Source organism: Marmota monax, unplaced genomic scaffold, assembly GCF_021218885.2.
Source record: "Marmota monax isolate L192 unplaced genomic scaffold, Marmota_monax_Labrador192_F-V1.1 WCK01_AAM20220418_F8-fsc00024, whole genome shotgun sequence".
Classification (NCBI taxonomy): Eukaryota; Metazoa; Chordata; class Mammalia; order Rodentia; family Sciuridae; genus Marmota; species Marmota monax.
Genome location: NW_026695224.1, coordinates 21,431,954 through 21,451,724, shown reverse-complemented (window position 1 = coordinate 21,451,724; position 19,771 = coordinate 21,431,954). Strand labels below are relative to the sequence as shown.

General features: G+C 42.8%; 2 protein-coding genes across 5 annotated transcripts in view; one reads left to right on the top strand and one right to left on the bottom strand.

Annotated features, from left to right (window-relative positions):
* Wwp2 (WW domain containing E3 ubiquitin protein ligase 2) overlaps positions 1-4,064 on the bottom strand; it is a 126,746-nt gene extending 122,682 nt beyond the window's left edge. The window contains exon 1 of one of the 3 annotated variants that reach the window (XM_046434646.1): positions 3,955-4,064. The gene's annotated coding sequence lies outside the window, so the exon portion shown is untranslated. Of the gene's footprint in view, positions 1-3,293; positions 3,568-3,954 lie in introns of those variants that run through there. The other 2 variants (XM_046434644.2, XM_046434647.2) reach the window with 2 other exon arrangements.
* Positions 4,065-8,711: 4,647 nt separating this feature from the next.
* On the top strand, positions 8,712-19,563 carry Nob1 (NIN1 (RPN12) binding protein 1 homolog). 2 transcript variants are annotated; one of them, XM_046435000.2, is made up of 9 exons: positions 8,712-8,847; positions 8,973-9,105; positions 10,720-10,850; positions 12,377-12,448; positions 12,640-12,765; positions 12,862-13,008; positions 13,888-13,985; positions 16,026-16,170; positions 18,841-19,563. In XM_046435000.2, the coding sequence occupies exons 1-9, from the start codon at positions 8,785-8,787 to the stop codon at positions 19,108-19,110; spliced, it is 1,185 nt and encodes a 394-aa protein (XP_046290956.1). In that variant the 5' UTR covers positions 8,712-8,784; the 3' UTR covers positions 19,111-19,563. The 2 variants fall into 2 exon arrangements, with proteins under 2 accessions (XP_046290956.1, XP_046290955.1); XM_046434999.2 differs by having other exon boundaries at positions 12,862-13,041.
* The last annotated feature ends 208 nt before the right edge of the window (positions 19,564-19,771 follow it).

Genomic DNA, 19,771 nt, shown 5'->3' with positions numbered 1-19,771 from the left:
CCCCCATTCAGTCACGTGGCCCCTTCCTTTACATGCTTCAGATCTTTACTCAACTGTCACCTTCTCAGATTTTTTTTTTTTTGGGGGGGGGTACCTGGGAGTGAACCCAGGGGCACTTAACCACTGAGCCTGATTCTTTTTAACAGTTTGTTATAATTTATTAAAAATGTGGATCACTCCATGAATTTGCATGTCATCCTGGCCCTTTTATTATTATTATTATTATTATTATTATTATTATTATTATTATTATTTTGAGACAGGGTCTCACTAAGTGGCTTAAGGCAGAGCTAAATTGCTGAAGCTGGCTTTGAACATGCAATCCTCCTGCCTCAGCCTCCCAAGTCACTGGGATTACACCAGCATGCACCACTGGCACCTGGCTTCAAAGAAACTTTTCTAAGAACCCTATTTAAAATTACAATTCCAGGAACTGGGGCTGTAGCTCAGTGGCAGAGTGCTCGCCTAGCATGTGTGGGGTACTGAGTTCGATCCTTAGCACCACATAAAAATAAAAACAAATAAAATAAAGGCATGTTGTCCATACACAACTACCAAAAAAAAATTAAAATTACATCTCCACCAGGCACGGTGGCACATGCCTGTAATTCCAGAAGCTCAGGAGGCTGAGGCAGGAGGACTGTGAGTTCAAAGCCAGCCTCAGCAACAGCTAGGTGCTAAGCAACTCAGTGAGACCCTGTCTCTAAATAAAATACAAAATAGGGTTGGAGATGTGGCTCAGTGGTCAAGTGCCCCTGAGTTCAATTCCTGGTACAAAAAAAAAAAAAAAAAATTTAATTGCAACCCCACCCAACATTCCACATCCCTTTTCTCTGCTTTATTACAATATAATAAACATTTTACTTAGTTATTTCTCTTATTGAGTCCTTCCCCACTACAATTTAAGATACACACAGCCGGGCATAGTGGCACACACCTATAGTCCCAGCAATTCAGGAGCCTGAGATAGGAGGATCAAACGATCAAGGTCGGTCTCAGCAACTTAGCAAAGCCCTAAGCAACTTAATGAGAGCCTATCTCAACATAAAAAATAAAAAGGGCCAGAGATGTAGCTTAGTAGTAAAGTGTCCCTTGGTTCAATTCCCAGTACCAAAAAAAAATCCAAAAGGGCAGAGACATTTGCCTTTCTTGTGTACTGCTATATTCCCAGTATTTAGTAGAACACTGTGCAATAGAAATAAAAAAGGAGCCACATAAATTTTCTATGAAACACATTTTAAAAATTAAAAAGAAACAGGCGAAATTAAACATATTATACTTAATCTAATCCAAAATGTTATCATTTATAGTGTATTTGTATATCACCATATATTTATACGATTATTTTACTGCACTATAAAAAATATCAGAGACATTTTCATTTTTCTTGCCAAGTCTTCAAAATCTGGTGTGTACTCTACACTCACAGCATATCTCTTGCTCAACAGCTTCATGTGGCCAGTGGACACCATACTGGACAGTTGAGTTCAACTTTAGAATAATGTCTGGCATAGGAGGACAGAGGCTTATGTTATTACTGAATGAAACAATATTTTCCCAGGAAGAGGCAACTATGGTGTATGCAATGATTTGAATGTGTCCCCAAAGTTCATGCGTTAGAAACCTAATCCCAGTGCAACGGTTTTGAAAGATGGGATCTTTAAGAGCTAACTAGGTTATGAGTGGATTATGTCAACTTGAAAGTGTGTCTCTTATAAAAGTCAGTTGCAGGGGCTGGGATTGTGGCTCAGTGGTATAGCATTTTGCCTTGCATGTGTGACGCACTGGGTTCGATTCTCAGCACCGCATATAAATAAGTGAATAAAATAAAGGTCTGTCAATAACTAAAAATTTTTTTTAAAAAAAGTCTGTTGGACACACGTTCCATTTCCCCTACACACATGTTCTTTTGCCTTGTGATGCCTTCTGCCATGGGATGACAAAGCAAGAAGGCCCTCATCAGATGCAGCCCCTACAATCTTGAACTCAGACTTCCCAGCCTCCAGAACTGTGAGCCAAATAAGGTTCCATTGTTTATTAACTACCAAGTCTATGGGATTTTTGTAGCAGCACAAAAAGGACTAAGAAAGTTCAATAAAGGATTTTCTAAACTTCAGACACATTTAAAATTTTTTTAGTGACCAACACTAATTTTTCCATAAAATATCATACTTTTTAACTTGAAAAATATTCAAAAATAAAACTTTTTCTCTTGTTCCTATAAATTGAAAAGACTTGGGATTGAGTCCCTGCTCACTTACTAGCTCTGGAATCTAAACAAAGGATTCCAATAAGCCTGTTTCCTCATCTCTAGAATAAAGGCAATACCAACCTTCACAAGATCATGAAGATTAAATGAGATGTTAGTATAAGATCTTTGCAAATGGAAAAGTGAGAGACAAGTCAATCCATGCCTTTTTCTCACCCTTATCATTTTCACATGGTCCAATAACACAGAAAATGGCAAGCTTGTGTGCTGAAAGAACAAAAGATTTGAGTTGGAATTCCTATTCACCACTTACAGCTGTATGATTTAAAAACTCTTTATTCACCTAACATTGACCAGGTGCCCACAACATACCAAGCACCAGAGCAGTAGCCAAGGAAGCCAAATAATGAAACCCTGCCCTTGAAGGATATGCAGTCTAGCAGGAAGAAAGACTAGTAACCAAGAAAGCAATTAATTGTTTAAAAAAAAAAAAATCAAGTGAGTTCTCTTAGGTCTATTTGTTCCTTGTGAAATGGAAATAACCATTTCACCAACCTAACTCTTAGGGGCTGCCACAAATATTAACTTTTTAAATGTTTGTCAAATACTCAAAAAAACCTTAACTCCTAATACACTAGCAAAATACTTCTTTCCCCCTACTTGTAACCCAAAACGACTCTGGCTCCTGCGCGAGTTCAGTTTGAACACTCACTGCAGTTATAAAGCATTCGTTAAAGTCATTTCGTTTCTGCAAATTTTAGCAAACACGAATGGAAAGGAGAAGGAACAATTTAACACAGCTATTTAGCCTCAAAACCATGATCCAGGTCACAATTCTAAAGAACACAACGCAGACCTTTCAGTCACCCTATCTAGTTACAGTTTGTCAAGATAAGCAGTCACATGGTAAGAAAAGCTGAATAATTTAAGCCTAAGAAAGCGGAAAAGTCTTAAAGCAGTATAGGTTGACACTTCTCCGTCCAAGATTCCAACAACCTCTATGTTGCTGAGCTAACACTTGCGTAGGTCGCGGTCAATATTGTAGGTTAAAAGCCTTTTTATGACTAGAGCGAAGTGCCCACACCTTTTTAGTTTTTAGCCTCCAAGATGACCAGATCAGGGGAAAATCTTTCAAAGAAATATGATCCGAAGGGCTAGTTTTCCAAGAAGTAAAAACCCTACACCAGCAGGACTAAGTGGGTGTGACGAAAGGAAGATGATCAAGATGCTGTGATCCCTCCTGAAGTTTAAAAACTGAATGGGACCGAAATCAAAGTCGCGGGTAGCAATCATTTCCGAAGAGGAAGGAAGACAGACACTCTCAGAGGAGGGTCAGGCCACATCTTCTTCTCGACTTCTCCCGGTCGCTCCCTTCCGTACGCCCACTCCCAGGCACCCCCTCCCTGCTCGGTCCCAAGTCGCCCCTTCCTGGGTGCCGATCCCTCCACTAAGATCGCTCCTCTCCCCTTCCGGAAGCCCTCGCTCTCCACTACAAGAGCGGCCACCCCGGCGCCCGCTCCGGCGCTGCCCCCGCACGGCCGGCGGCGCGCCCACCCCGCTCCGGCGGGAGTCGGGACACCCCTCCTCGGAGGCCGGAACCGCCGCGCCAGGCCCCTCCCACAGGAAGCCGCCGCCCCCCGGCGCCCGGGCCGCGCCGCCCCCGGCCCACCCCGCGCCGCCCGCCGCCCCCGGCCCGCCTCGCGCCGCCCGCCCGCCACCGCGCCCCCCGCGCCCGCGCTCGCTACCTGCCGCGGCCACAGAAGCGGCGCCCAACTCCTCTCCCACTTCCGCCTTCCACCGCCCGCACTCGGGCCGGGTCACGTGGCCGCGCGCGGTCACCTGACCCGGAAGAGGCTGGCCGGGCTCGCAGGTGCGGGCAACCTAGGCTGGGCCCAGGAACCTGTGACCCCCAAGGCCGCCTTCTTATCGCCCGAGTGTTCGCCAGCGGAAAGGTGTTGCGCTCGATGGGTGATCCCCGAGCAATCATGTAAATTGAGTGCCACGGGCTTTATTTAGTTTTTCTGTCAGCCCTATGGGGGCGGGTACAATTATTAACCCCGTGTTCCAGGTGAGAGAAGACCTTCCAGTTAAGACATCACTTGAGCTCCTTAGTAGGGTTGCCAGATAAAATACAGGACGTACTTAGTTTGATTTCATATAAACAAGAATGTAAAACATGTCCCAAGTACTGCAAGGGACATATTTATACAAAAGAAAGTATTTGCTGATTATCTGAAAATCAAATTTAATTATCTCTTATTTGCATTTGCTAGTTCTGGCAACTTTTCACCTACCATGTGTCAAGCTTTGTCCTAGGCTCTAAAAACAAAAGTCCAGGACTTTGTGACACATCAGTTCTTGCAACAAAAATTTAAAAACTTCAAAACACTTGGCTGGGTCCATAAAATAACCTGCCACACCAAGCCAACCCCATTCCCTTTACAGAGTACATAGATCTGTATGAATTAGTAAAACATTTTGAATCAACATTCTTTACTGATGATCTGGACCCTCAACATTGATGAGTTGTATGGGCTCAATTTCTCACCTTTAGTCACGCTGATTAAAATTAATACTAATCTCCAAGTGTGGTGGTCCATGCTAGGATCCCAGCTGTTTGAAAGGCCGAGGCAGAAGAATCCAAAGTTCCAGGCCAGTCAGGCAACTTGGACCCTGTTTCAAAATAAAATTTAAAATGGAGGGGAGGGAGGCTCTGGGGATCTAGCTTTGTGGTAGGACACTTGCCTAGCACATTCAAGGCCCTGGGTTTGATCCCCAGTGTTGAAAAAAAAAATTAAAATTTTAATATTAACCATCTGATTAGTCTTAAGGACTATGTACTAATTATTTCATTACTTTTGGGTCTTCAAGTTTGGATGGATCCTTAGTTATTTGTTAAGCAAATAACTTTTTTTTTCCAGTTTTCAGTGGACACAACATCTCTATTTTTTTTTATTTTTATGTGGTGCTGAGGATGGAACCCAGCACCCCGCGCATGCCAGGAGAGTGCATTACCACTTGAGCCACATCCCCAGCCCTAAGCAAACTTTTTTTAAGTGATCATAATTTTGGGAGTGGTGTTTTGAGAGTCCTTTGCCTTCTAAAAAGCCACAAACTTCAAAAATTGTCCCAGGGTGCTGGGCGTTGTGGCACATGCTTGTAATCCCAGCATTTGGGAGGCTAAGGCAGGAGGGTCTCAAATTTGAGGCCAACCTCATCAACTTAGACCCCATCTCAAAATATAAATTTTTTAAAAAGGTCTGGGGATGTGGCTTAGTGGTTATGCACCCCTGGGTTCAATCCCTGGTGGAAAAAAAAAAAAAAAACAATTTTTGTCCCAGGGGCCCACCCTCTGAGAAATTCTCCCCCAGATACCCTGTGCTACCCAGAGGTACTACCCTTAATTCCCTGAACATTCACACCTCAGTAGTGCTTTTACCCTGGTAGTGCTTCAAGATCCAATTTCAAACTCAAAAACTCTGAAGGTGCCCCTAGACATTGCACAAATTATCCATTTGCTCATGGCTGTTATATAAGCTTATCTATCACGGTATTAGCTTTCAGTACATGTTTGTTGAATAAATGGAAATGCCAAGGCTTTCCGGGGCTTGTAAAATGTTAAAGGGAAACAGAAAAGGGATTAAAATGCTACAAAAAAGTACTACAGAAGTTTCTAAGTGCCAAGAAATCCTTTATATTAAGTATTCTTAGTGTTTACTAGGAAATAGCTCAAATCTGAAATTTCTCAGATTATTCATCTAAATCAGTAGATCTCAAAACATGGCCTCTCAGTTGAGAATATAGCTTTGTGGTGGAGCACTTGCCTAGCATTCACAAGACCCTGCGTTCAAGCCCCAGCACCAAAAGGGAGAAAAAAGGTAGCTCTCCAGTTATGGCCCCCAGGTCAGTAGCATCAGCATCCCCTGAAACTTAAGGGAATTGCAAATTCTCAAGTCCTGCCAAGACCTACTAAATCCAAAACGGAGGATGGGGGCCAGTAATCTGTTCTCACAAGCTCTCCAGGTGATTCTGATGCTCAAGTTTGAGAATCACAAACCTAGATCATTCGTTAGCATTTAAAGCGATAACCTGCAAATTTCAATAACTCTCCTTCAGTAGGGAGTCAAGTTCCCACATCTTTCCTCCACTTTTAGGTCAATGTGGATGATCAACTGGGAAAGGAGAAATTAGAGACTGCAATAGTAGTGTTGAAGGAATTTTATTTTCTGGGAAAAAGATAAAAACTCGATTAGAGTAATGGTAATGGATGTGGAAGGGATCCAGATACCACAAACATTTCAGAGTGGCGTCAACACAGTGTTCTGAGAGAAATGAGTACTGGTTGAGAGTGAGGGTGGAGATGAGGATGACTCAGAGATTCTTAACTTGAATGCTTTGGTTGGTAATGCCTTTAATAATAATGATAATAAATAGGGACTCTAGCAATTGTAAAAAGCTTGAGGGGAACAGATAATTATATCAGTTTAAACTTTCCTCCTGAGTGAAGATGCCAGAAGTTTTCAGATGGAAGTTTCATGGAAAAGAGGGCTAGGAAATAAGACAGGGATTGGACAAAGAATTTGGGAGGAGTTTACCAGGCACCTTGATGCACAGTTTGTATTTCCAACAACTGGAGAGGCTGAAGCAGGAGGATTGTAATTTTGAGCACAGTCTGGGCAACTTAGCAAGATCTTGTCTCAAAAATAAAAGAAAAAGGGCTGGGGATAGATCTCAGTGGTAGAGTGCTCCTGGCTTCAATCTCCAGTACTGCAGGGGGCGGGGGCAGAGAGAAAAGAAGGAGGAGGAGGAGATGATTTGGGAAAAGAGATCCTCAAATGTGATTATTGAAGTCTTGGAGATAGATAGTATTGCTGAAACAAATGCAGAGGTGGATAAACAAAAATGCTAAGATGGTTCTATGGAGGGTACCATGGTTGTAAGACAAAAAGAGTCAATGAAAGAGGGTGAAAAGCCATCCATGAGGCAGAGAAACCAGGATCACAAAGAATCACCCAAACCAGGCAAAGCAAGACAATTCAGAGAAAGGAGGTGCTCAGTAATTTCAGATCCTGCAGATAATCTGGGAAAGCTGAAAAATAAAAAAACAAAACAGCAGGATATACTAGAAAACTGGAAATCGCCTTTAGCTGCACTGTTTTAGGATAGGTAGGTAGCACAGGTAGGCTCTAGAGGTTGAAGAGACTTGAGCTGGGCATGGTGGCGCAGGCCTGTAATCCCAGCAGCTCAGGAAGCCGAAGCAGGAGGATCGCCAAGTTCAAAGCCAGTCTCAGCAAGGGTGAAGCACTGAACAACTCAGTGAGACCCTATCTCTAAATAAAATACAAGATAGGGCTGGGGATGTTGCTCAGTGGTTGAATACCCCCGAGTTCAATCCCTACTACAAAAGAGAGAGAGAGACAGACAGACAGACTGACTTGAGGGTTAAGAAAGATGGATACAGAAAAAGTTAAAGGAAGGAAAAGGGATGTGGGTAGCTGCTGATGAATACTATCAGGGCACCAAAGGACTTTTGAGGTCAGATAAATCACAGGTAAGATATAAAATTGGAGTGGAAACCTGATGAATAGATTTTGGATAAAGATAGAATATACAGACTCAAGTCAACATTCTGCTAAAATTGCTAGCATGTATTAGGCTAGTTCTCATAATTATGGACTCTCTAATTTGAAAGGAAATGTGGAAACTATTATCCCTTCCATTCAATTCAGTAAGAAACTATTTTCTAACAAATTCTGTGCTTTGCTTAAGGAAGTGGGATGAGGATACTAAGATAAATAAAACATAGACCCTGAACCTGAGTTGCTCAAAATGAAGTGGGGGTACATAAACACTGGCCATATAGCATAATGGATAAGAATGTATCACCAAGTCAGTTTGAGGATTACTTGGTTACCACCACTTCCTAGGTAAGTTATCTGGGCCTCTTGGTCTTAAGTAACTATTACTTACCTGAAAATAGTACCTATCTCATAGGATCGTTACAATTAAATTAGGTGGTCTGTATTGACTAACTTTTATATATCTGTATATATGTACTTGAATATATATCTGTATATATTTACTTGAAATTTTAAGAAAGTTACTGCTAGGCACAGTGGCTTACATCTGTAATCCCAGAGACTGGGGAGGCTGAGGAAGGAGGATTGCTAGTTTAAAGCTGGCCTCAGCAATTTAGCAAGTCCCTGAGCAACTTACTGAGACCCTGTCTCAAAATAAAAAGGTATGGAGTTGTGGCTCAGGGGTTAAGCATATCTGGTTTCAATCCCTGGTACCAAAAAAAAAAAAAAAAAAAAGTTAAAAAGTACTGAGGAGTGGATGTTGAAGCAGATTTCCTTAGTTGTCCCTTCCCTCAAATCCCAAGATTGAACACTGCCCCTCACCTCCCTAGCTGGGTTGGAGAGTCGCTGCTTACGAGCAAAGGGAACACTGAGTCCGGTGACGTGGGCGTGGTCGCCAGGGGGCGCTGTTAAATCGCGGCCGCACCTCCCGGTTCCCGAGGCCTGGATTGCGATGTAGGGGCGGGCGCAAGCGCGTTGCGTGCCCGCCCCAGCAACATGGCGCCGGTGGAGCACGTTGTGGCGGATGCTGGGGCTTTCCTGCGGGACGCTGCCTTGCAGGTACGGGAGCTCCAGCCCCGAAGAGTGGAATCTCAGCTGGCAACCCCTGAGGGAGCGCATGGGATCGGGAGGGGCGGGACTTGGAGCGGGCGAGCGTGAGCTGAGCTGGGCTGGTTTCCCCGCAGGACATCGGGAAGAACATCTACACCATCCGGGAGGTGGTCAGCGAGATTCGGGACAAGGCCACGCGCCGGCGGCTCGCCGTCCTGCCCTACGAGCTGCGGTTCAAACAGCCCTTCCCGGAGTATGTGCGGCTGGGTGAGTGCCTCTGCCTCAGCATCGTCCTCGAAGCCGGGGCCCAGAGTCCACAGGCGACTTGCTTGGGTGCGAGTTGCCTGCGGATCTGGTTGCTTTGTCAGAGTATTTGACTTGGCGACAGCACGTTCTAGACCCTTGTGAGAGAGGCTTCCCAGGCCCGAACTCAGCCGGCCTTACCACTGCCTAGCTCTGTGCTGTCGGGTGTATCACTCAGACTGTGGGCCTCAACTGTAAAACGCGAATAATAGCACCTTCCAACCAGGTTGCTGTGGACGTTAAATGAGTAATTTGTCACTTGGCACCGTGTCCAGCACTTTGTAAGAATGCATTAAACTAATTTGGATTCTAAGTAGAAGATGGCAGATGGCTTGCCTAGCATGGGTAAGGCCTTGAGTTCCATCTCCACGCAAAAATTAAATAAATCAAAGAACACAGATCTCTCAGTCTTGTCCATTTCCTTAGGGTGATAGCTGTTAAGGAGGTCAGCTTCAGCCCAGAGAAAGGAATATTGCTAAGCCTTGCGTTAGATTTTTTTTAAAAACTAGTTATCCCTTGGCTTAATAAGCAGTGATATTCAAGAAAGGTTGTCTGTGGTTGGAAGTATTTTAGCGGTTGGGAGGCTGCTCAAACTGCTTCTCTGCTAGTTTGATTTCCCCCAGATTACTAGCTGTGGGATCTTTGCAAAGTACTTAATCTTTCTGAGAAAGTACTAATAGTACTTAGTAGGATCTGGTTGAGAATGAAATTAACATGTAAAGCTTTCAACTTGGTATCTAGTACATAGTAAGTGGACAATAAATTGTAGTTGCTATTTATCTTTTTTAGAAAATATTATCAGTGTACTTGTTCTTTGTGTTGTTGTAGCAAAAGGCATCTGTTACCAGAATATTTTATTGTGTTTTGTCAGTATATACAGTATATACAGTAGTAATAGCTGGCATTTACTATGTATTGTGCATATTGTAATTATTTTTTCAAAAAACTGGCTGTTTTTAAATATTTTTGTTTCATCAGACTATACATATGGTTGAATCAGCTTTCTACTCTTTTTTGAAATATGACTGTCCATTTTTTAAATGTAGATGGTTATACTTAGAATCAAAGAATTTTAGAGGTAGGGGAGAAGAGGGCTTACATAATGCCAAACCTTCAGGCTGGGCACAGCAGTGTGTGCCTATAATCCTAGTGACTTGAGAGGCTGAGGCAGGAGGATCACAAGTTTCAAGGCCAGCCTCAACAATGTAGACCCTATTTCAAAAAAATAAAGGGGTTAGAGCACCCCTGGGTTGAATCCTCATTATCACAAAAATAATGGTAATACCAAAGCTTCAGTAAGGAACTCTAATCATGGTCAAATATTATGCTGGCTTTCAATGAGTTTCTATTAACTTTCTTCTGTTCCTTCATCTGCGCTTGATAAGTATGTTATAGTAAACCTATTTGGCCTAACTCTTGGTAGAGAATACAAATTTTTTAGTCATAATTAGAAATAAGTTAGAAAATGGATGAAAGTGTTGGCATTTTTATGTGATAGTGATTTTTCTCATACTTGTTTTGGTTACCCAAGGTTGTATTGTTTTTCACCCTTAACTAATGTCAGTTTCTTGTTTACAGTGACTGAATTTTCAAAGAAAACTGGAGACTATCCCAGCCTCTCTGCCACAGATATCCAAGTGCTGGCACTCACTTACCAGTTGGAAGCAGAATTTGTTGGGGTGTCTCATCTAAAACAAGAACCAGAAAAGGTAAATCAGGAGGGTTGGGGGTTTTATCACTGAATTCTTTCTGGAAGTAAAAAAGAAGGAGCACCGTGTACTTGCCATTTCTTTCAATCCTTCCTACCTTCAAAACTGTGGATTCTGTTGAGGTTGGTTAGGTTGAAGAGAGTGATGGCATATTTGTGCTTGGGTCCCATTACCTCTTTCCAGGCCAGAGGATTGGGGAAACCAAATAATGAACAGTAATAATCTAATTCTAATAGTGTTGACAAAGAATTGCTTGATCTCCTCTGTCGTTAAGACTTTGGTGGCGCACATTTGTACCTATTCATAACTGTCCTCGCTTGTTTTTAGCAGGTTTAGAGTTCTCCAATCCAGAGTCTAAAGTCCTAGAATACATACTTTTGTGTTTCCACAACATTTTGGCAGGATGATGGTGAAGGGAATATTTTAGTGGTTTTATATAAACTCTGACTTTGATTTTCTGAACACAGTGTAGCTGGTTGGTAACTGTCAACCTCTGGTTTATTTTTTTAATATATTTTTTCAAGCTGGGGATTGAACCCAGGGCCTTATCCATGCTGTGCTATGCAAGCATTCTACCATTGAGCTGCATTCCCAACCCCAACTATGATTTCTAAAAGTCATCCTTTTCCACAGCATTTGGCAAAGAATTACATGTTCCATATCAAAAGCATATCCTTTAACTGAGCAATTCCACTCTAAGCCACTTATGTTAACTATTTTAACCAAATTGTACAGGTAATCATGTTTGTTACAGGTCTGTGTATAATGGTTAAAAAACAGGTGTCCAAGGCTTGGTTGCACACACCCGTATTTGGGAGGCTGAGGAAAGAGGATCATAAGTTCACAGACCCTGTCTCAAAATAAATTTTTAAAAGGACTGGTTATGTAATTCAATGGGTAGAACACTTGCCTAGCATGCTCAAGATCTTGGGTGAGGTCCCCAGTGATGCAAAAAAAAAAAAAAGTTCTGAAGTACTCATTTTAGTGGTGTTAAGATCACTGAATATTGTTATTCCCCCCCCCCCTTTTTTTTTTAATGTTTTCCCTTTTTGTTACTGAACATTGAACTCAGAGATGCTTTTTAACACAGAGCTATGTCTCCAGCTCTATTTTAGCTTAATTTTGGGATAGGGTCTCACTAAGTTTCCAAGGCTAGCCTCAAACTTGCAATCTTCCCACTTAAGCCTCCCAAGTTGTTGGGATTACAGGCCTGTGCCACCACACCTGGCTAATGTTAGATATCTTTGATATTTATAACCAGGGGAAAATAATAGTGGGTTTTCCTGGTTACCTCTTTGGGGCAGGGGGTACACATGCATGAGGGATTGAACCCAGAGACACTTAATCACTGATCACATCCCCAGCTCTTTTTCATATTTTATTAAGAGATATGGTCTCGCTGAGTTGCTGAGGCTGACTTTGAACTTGTGATCCTCCTGCCTCAGCTTCCTGAGCCACGGGATTACAAGCATGCGCCACCACACCCAGCTCTAATTACTTTTATTTATTTATTTATTTATTTTAAGGTTAAAGTGAGCTCCTCAATTCAGCATCCAGAAACTCCTCTGCACATTTCCGGTTTTCATCTGCCCTCCAAGGTAATTCCTTAGATGAGCCCCATTCATCAGGCTTTTTGCTGCCACATGTCCCAGCGCCACAGTCTGTTTATAGCAAATCAGAATTACCTGGGCCAACAGCATAGTTTGTCCAGCTCTGTGTAGTCTGACTTGTATGTCATGCAGTCACCTATAACTCCATTTTTACTTTTATTATTTTTTTAAAATCTCAGCCTAAACCCCCACAAGAAAAGACAGATAGACACCCAGCTGATGAGCCTGAGAACCTAGAATTCAGTTCCTTCTTGTTCTGGAAGAACCCTCTGCCTAATATTGAACGTGAACTACAGGAGCTGCTGGTAAGGCCCTGACTTAAAATCTCTTTCTAGTAACAATGCAAATTCTCCTCACCGTTCCTGTGGGCTGGCAGTTTGTGAATTCTATTGATGTTTCAGATTGACAGAGAGGAGGAAGATGAGGAGGAGGGAGTTGAAGAAAGGAAAGATGAAGATAGTGATGACGGGGGTGGGTGGATAACCCCCAGCAACATCAAGCAGATCCATCAAGAGCTAGAACAGTGCGATGTCCCGAAGGATGTGCAGGTTGGCTGTGTGACTACAGACTTCGCCATGCAGGTGGGTAGGATGGTGGGCCTGTCACCAGCAGTGATCCTGTGGAGATTGGTGATGTATACAGAGCTGCTTTTGTGTCCTGCTAATTTTCCTGGTTCTAGAAACTTCACCTGTGCTCTTTGGTAATTGCAAATTTTGCTTAGAGGCCACACAATCATATCATATAGTAATAAAATTTGTGTAGTGTGTTAAATTTTTTTAATATTTATTTTTTAGTTGTAGTTGGACACAATACCTTTATTTATTTTTTTTATTTTTATGTGGTGCTGAGGATCGAACCTAGGGCCTTGCACATGGTAGATGAGTGCTGTATAGCTGAGCCACAACCCCAGTCTCAGTATGTTGAATTTTTAGTATTTAAGTTTCACAGGGTGCTGGGGTTGTGGCTTAGTGGTAGATTGCTTGCCTAGTACATGTGAAGCCCTTGGTTTGATCCTCAGCACCACATAAAAAGATAAATACAGGTATTGTGTCCATTTGCAACTAAAAAATATATTTAAATTTAAATACATTAAAAAAAAAACAAACCAAGATTCACAGTCAGTTGATGCTTTCCTTTCAGTGTGTGTAGTTCCGGGCTTAGGTATGTAACGATAACAGGGAGAATATTTTCCCCTGACAAAATAAACGTCTCTCTTGAGAGGATTGCTAATGGTGAGCACAGGCTCCAGTGGTTGCAGCTAGAGAGAAACCTGGGTCCTCCTCTCTGTATCAAGGCATGCCAAGCTCACTTCCCTTAACAAAAGCCACAGATCACAAGCCAAATCAGTGTATGCAGAGTTCACTTAACTAGTTTACAAAGCCATTGTTAAAACTTATTTTCATTATTCTTTAACTTGTTGGTTGCAGAATGTCTTGCTGCAGATGGGGCTGCATGTGCTGGCGGTGAACGGCATGCTGATCCGGGAGGCTCGGAGCTACATTTTGCGCTGTCATGGCTGTTTCAAGTAGGTAGCTGATAATCTGGGGCCAGGGCCCCTCTGTTGAATACTCTCTTCCTACCCCTACTACAGACTTCCTGAAAGAGAACCCTGTGTTATAGGTCTTTTCCTTCCACTTCATCATTCCTATGTGGCCTGCGTTCCACTTCCACCAGTGAAGCCCTGGGACAGGTTGCCAGTGACCTCCCACCTTATCTTCAGTGATATTAGCATTAAGGATGTGGGTTCCAGAAAAAAGAACATTGATTCTCTAGAGATATGTACTGAAACATTTGTGGATGGACTGTCTAGGATTTGCTCTGAAATAATACACAAGTGGAAGGAGTGGGTAGGAGTAGAGATGAAGTGAGATGAGCCATCAGTTGGTAGTTGATAAAGTTGTGAGAGGTACTTGGAGGTCATTTTGCTCTTCTGTTTGCTTCTATACCTGAAATTTTTCTATTAGATGGAAGAACCCAGAGTATGTGTGTTCACATCCAGATCCCTTCTATTACCTGTGTGATTTTCAAAAGTTGCTTCCCTTCTCTGCTTCAGATTCCTCTTAAATAAAATTGAAAGGGTTGTGAGGAACTAGGAAGGTAGATCATTTAAAGAATTTGGCAGGGTATTTGGCACGTAGGAAGTGCTCCCTCCGGGTGAACTGTAGTTTATTGACTGCTCCTTTCTCTGCATTTCTTTCCAGGCTCCAATTGTCTTCCTGTGGTGGGACTAGTATTCTGTGGGCAGGGTTCTGGTTGGAGTAGAAGGGACTTAGCCTGGGCTAGCTTCTAGCCATCCCACATCTGTGGCTGGAACTGGTCATTTTACAGATTGTATGTTGCAGAGGCCTGTGAGGGACAGTTCTGGAACATCAAGGTGTCTCTCACTGGGCCCCCAAAGCTGCCGCACTGGGGAGTAACCTGGTGTGACTTTGTTTCCCTGAGGCTTAAAAATTACCCTTCCCTGATGGCCCAGAGGTCCAGCTCACCACCATCCTATGCAGTTCTGTCAGGGACTTCATCAGCCCATGCTTTTTCTGAACCTTCCTTTAATTTTTCTGTCTCCTCGTACCTAAATGAACCACACTTTTCAGAGTAAAGCTGCTTGCTTCATAAGATCCCAATTTCCCCCATTGTCCTTTGTACAAAAGCCCTTATTCCCATATTTAATGCTCGTTCTTAGAAATGCTTGGCAGTATTCTGCATATTTGTGAGATTAGTACAATGACTAGATGGTTTCTTACGTGGAATAATTAGTTCCAGCATCTGTGTAGAGGCATTGAGTTCACTCAGGAGACTGCAGATGAGGGAATTGGCTTCTCCAGCCAGTTCACACAGCCCTCATCAGACCATTAGGAGTTCGTGGGGAGCCCTGAGAGACAGATGCAGGCTCCTGCCTAGCCCTTGACAATAGCAGTTTTACTGTCCAAGGTCCTCCTCAGGAGCTTGAGCGGAGAGGAGGAGGCCAGGCCTCGGGTCTGCCTTCTGCACCCACACTCATCAACATGCCGGGTTACACAGTGTTTCCTCTGCGATGCATTAAGAAGAAATTCTTGCCACCTCCCGAGTTAACGCCCAAACTGACATTTGGGAACAAGGTAGATAATATGCACTTGGAGAAAGGACAACGATGTCGAGAGCTATCATTTTACAGCCAGACTGCCTGGTTACTAGCCATGTGATGTGACCTTCAGCAGGGTGCCTTAGCTTGCTTCAGTTTCCCTTTCTGTGAAATTGAGATAGTATGGACCTCACAGGATTATTTTGACGTTAAACTTGGAAAATAGAACCTGGCAACGTTTAGTAAAAGTTCGTTATTAATGTAACAGCATCCTGCTGGTTTTCATGGTGACTTGCTCCATGTGGCATTTGCCTTTCCCCTCTGAGGAAGACAGCAGCTTTTCACTTGTATCTTCATTCAGGAGATCAGCGGCCTTTGTTTTTATAAAGACAAGAATAATGTGGTTCAGCTTTTTCTCCATTTAAAAGGCATGAACTCGCCTTGTGCTATGGGTTGAGTTTGCTACCTGTGCTGCCAGTATACAACATGTCCTTTTGGGTCTCCCAGGACAACGTCTGATATGAGCCGAGAGTTCTGTGCACATTGTGGGAACAAGACGCTGAAGAAAGTGTCTGTGACGGTCAGTGACGACGGCACCCTGCACATGCACTTCTCCCGCAACCCCAAGGTGCTGAATCCTCGAGGCCTCCAGGTGAGTCACATGTTCCTCATGCCACTAACACCAGAATCAGAATGACCAGAGGACAGAAGAAAAGCTGGTCCAGCCATGTCCAGGAGATACAGGCTTAAAAGCCTGTGGCGTGGGTATCCAATAGGCAGTGTGCGCCAGCCTCATGCGTTTCTTGAGGAGTTCGCAATCTAATGAGAAGTAGCTAGTAACTCTGCACTGAATGCTGAGGGGCCACATGTTGGAGAGCCTCTGGGATACAGAGGAGGCTGGTACAAGAGTTGGGGGATGGGCACAATCTGCAGAAGCCCCATAAAGCAGCAAGGAAGGGAACAGTGAAGGCCCTGCATGGAAGAGAGGCCAGGGCTGGACACAGCAGCCTCAGATTTGTTGCAAGGAAATCTGGAGAGGTGAATGAAGAGATGGGAAACACAAGGTCAGGTGACCTTGACACCAGTGTCCCCCAAGCAGCAAATGTGCCAATAGTACCTGAGGAGAATATTTTAACTTTGTTTTTGAGGTAATTTTAGATTTATAGGTAAGTTGAAAAGCTGAACACAGAAATATACATTTTTGATAACTGTACTGTAACACAGTATATAAAATCAGTCTTTGTTTTAAGGGCAAAAGATCATTATGTGTATACACTCTAGTAGTTCAGAAAAAAATAGACATGTGTATATATATTTAGAAAGAAGATGATAGAGCAGATATAGTTAAAGATCAACACAGACATCCAGGTGAAGGGAGAGTATTAATTCTCTGCACTATTTTGCAACTTTAAATTTGCAGTATGGAGGGCTGGGGATAGAGCTGAGTTGGTAGAGTGCTTGCCTCACATGCACAAGGCCCTGGGTTCAAATCCCCAGCACCACCACCAAAAAAAAAAAAATACAGTATGGGTATTAAACCTGGGGGTGTTCTACCACTGAGCTACAACCTCAGCCCTTCTTTTATTTTTAGTTTGTGACAGGGTTGCATTAAGGTGCCCAAACTGGCCTGAAACCTATGATCCTCCTGCCTCAGCCTCTGGAATAGCTGGAGTTAAGGTGTTACCATGACTCCTCGCATTTGAGTCCCTTTTAAACTGGAGTGATATCTCAAATCTTTCATCCTTCATGACCTTGACATTCCCCTCTCTCGGATTTGTCTGATATTACTCATCATTTCAGGTTATATGCATGTTGGTCAGGAATACCCACAAAGTGATAATATTGTGTTCTCGTGCATTATAGCAGAGGGTACATTAGTTGCATAGTTACTGGTGATATTAACTTTGATCACTTGGTTAAGGTAGTTTCTAATAGATACATTGTAAAATTATTTTTAATTACAGTGGCATACACATGTAATCCTAGTGGCACAAGAGGCTAAGACAGGAGGATCACAAAGTTTAAGGCCAGCTTCAGTAACTCAGTGAGACCCTCAGCAACTTAATGAAACCCTGCGTCACAATAAAAAAAATATATAAAGAATTGGGAACTCAGCTCAGTGGTAAAACAATCCTTGGTTTAATCTCCACTATCAAAAAGAAAATTATTTATAATTAATAATTTATCTGTGGGAACATACTCTAGTTAAAGGTGCCTAAATCATTTATTTCAGTGATGATTGCCAAATGGTGATTTTCTTTTTTTTTTTTTTAATTTGTTTTAATTAGTTAAACATGACAGTACAGTGATCTTGACATATATTTGAATCAAATGGGGTATAATTACTCCTTTTTCTGAGTGTACAGATTGCTGAATCACATTGGCCTTACAATTACGTATATACATACAGCAATAGTAGTGCTATTTTATTCTGCTGTCCTTCCTATCCCCCTTCTTTCTTTTTTTAGTTGTAGATGGACATAATACGTATAATTTATTTATTTTTACGATCAAACCCAATGCCTCACACCTGCTAGGTGAGTGCTCTACCACTGAGCCACAGCCCCAGTCCCAAATGGTGATTTTCTAATTCCATCAACTCTTCTCTGTTTATTATTAGTGTTTTACTCATAAAGAGGAACTTATACTTCTATTCCATTTATGAGTATGGTCCTGTGAATTTATACTTTAATCTACTGGCTGTGATCCTACTATAGTCATCATTTTGAGGCTCAAATTGTTTCATGTTTGATCACCGAGAGCCCCTTCAAGCTGCCTTCTGTGTCCTTTTGACATGTCCCAATTATTCTTTGAACAGGTTCTCACTTTCTGGTATAGGAAGTTGTTCCCAGGCTCTCCTGCCCTAACCTAGAGTCAGCCATTTCTTTCAGGGGCTCTGCTCCTTTTTTTTTTTTTTTTTTTAAACATCTTTATTTTATTTGTTTATTTTTTATGTGGTGCGGAGGATCGAAGCCAAGCCCTCGTAAGTTCGCTAGGCGAGCGCTCTACCACTGAGCCACAACTCCAGCCCGGCTCTGCTCCTTTTTACAGAGAATGATTTTTAGCAGCAAAGATCTGGGCCTGGGTACATTCAATGTCAACCCCACATCACAGAGTGCATCCTAGCCCTGCCCAACCATGTTCAGAATGATACCCGTTAGAACCATTTCCCATCACTCTTAAGTTATTTGCGTGGCCCTAGAACACACACTGCCATTTCAGAGCTGCTCATGCACACTTCCTATTGTGAGAGTGGTACACAGAGTCTATAAACATGTGACTGGCTCCCTCTTTTGACAGCCTTCCCTCCTCTTTCTTGCAGTACTCACTTCCCATGCCCAAAGGGGGCAAATATGCCATCAACCCCCACCTGACTGAGGATCAGCGCTTCCCTCAGCTGCGACTCTCCCGCAAGGCCAGGCAGAAGACCGATGTGTTTGCCCCTGACTACATAGCAGGGGTCTCTCCCTTTGCAGAGAATGACATCTCCAGCCGCTCAGCTACCCTGCAGCTCCGGGACAGCACTTTGGGAGCTGGGCGAAGACGATTAAATCCCAATGCCTCTCGAAAGAAGTTTGTGAAGAAAAGGTGAAGTGTGAGCTTTTGCAGGCAGACTCGATCACAGTCACTGAGGAGTTCTGCTGTCTCATTCCCCCAACTGTGTTGTTCCTAGAACCATCTGGGTGGAAATGACAGGCCGAGCTTCGCGGTGCTGCTGCATGACTCCCAGTGTTGTGTGGGGTTTGTGGCGGGACTGAGCCACCCTTTGTCTTAGAGCATCCAGAGCTGGAACTTCTGCTTTGTCAATGGAAATTTGAGGAGAACAGAAAGAGTGATGCCCTGGAGCAAATTTTAAACCTTCAACGGAAGGAATTTCCAAATGGTAATATTTTTCTAATAAACATGGTTGCAAGCTTCTATGCAGTGAACCAGGTTCTTGCATCTTAGGGAATGTGAAGGCTTAACAAGCTGTATGTGCAAGGATTAAGAGTCTAGATTTATCTTTCTGCCAAAAATTATAATAAATATTGCATAGGAAAACTGAGCCCTGATTTTTTTTTTTAACCTCTATTTTGAAAAATTTTAGTCATTCAGAAAAGTTTGGTATAGTGAACTCCACAGCCTTTCACCCGATTCACACTTCTTTAACATCTTGTCCCACTCGCTCTCTTTCAGCCTTTGTCTCTTAGGAAAAGGATGGTCTTTTACCTAAGTATCTCTCACTTATCAAACTCAAGATATTTAATATTGGT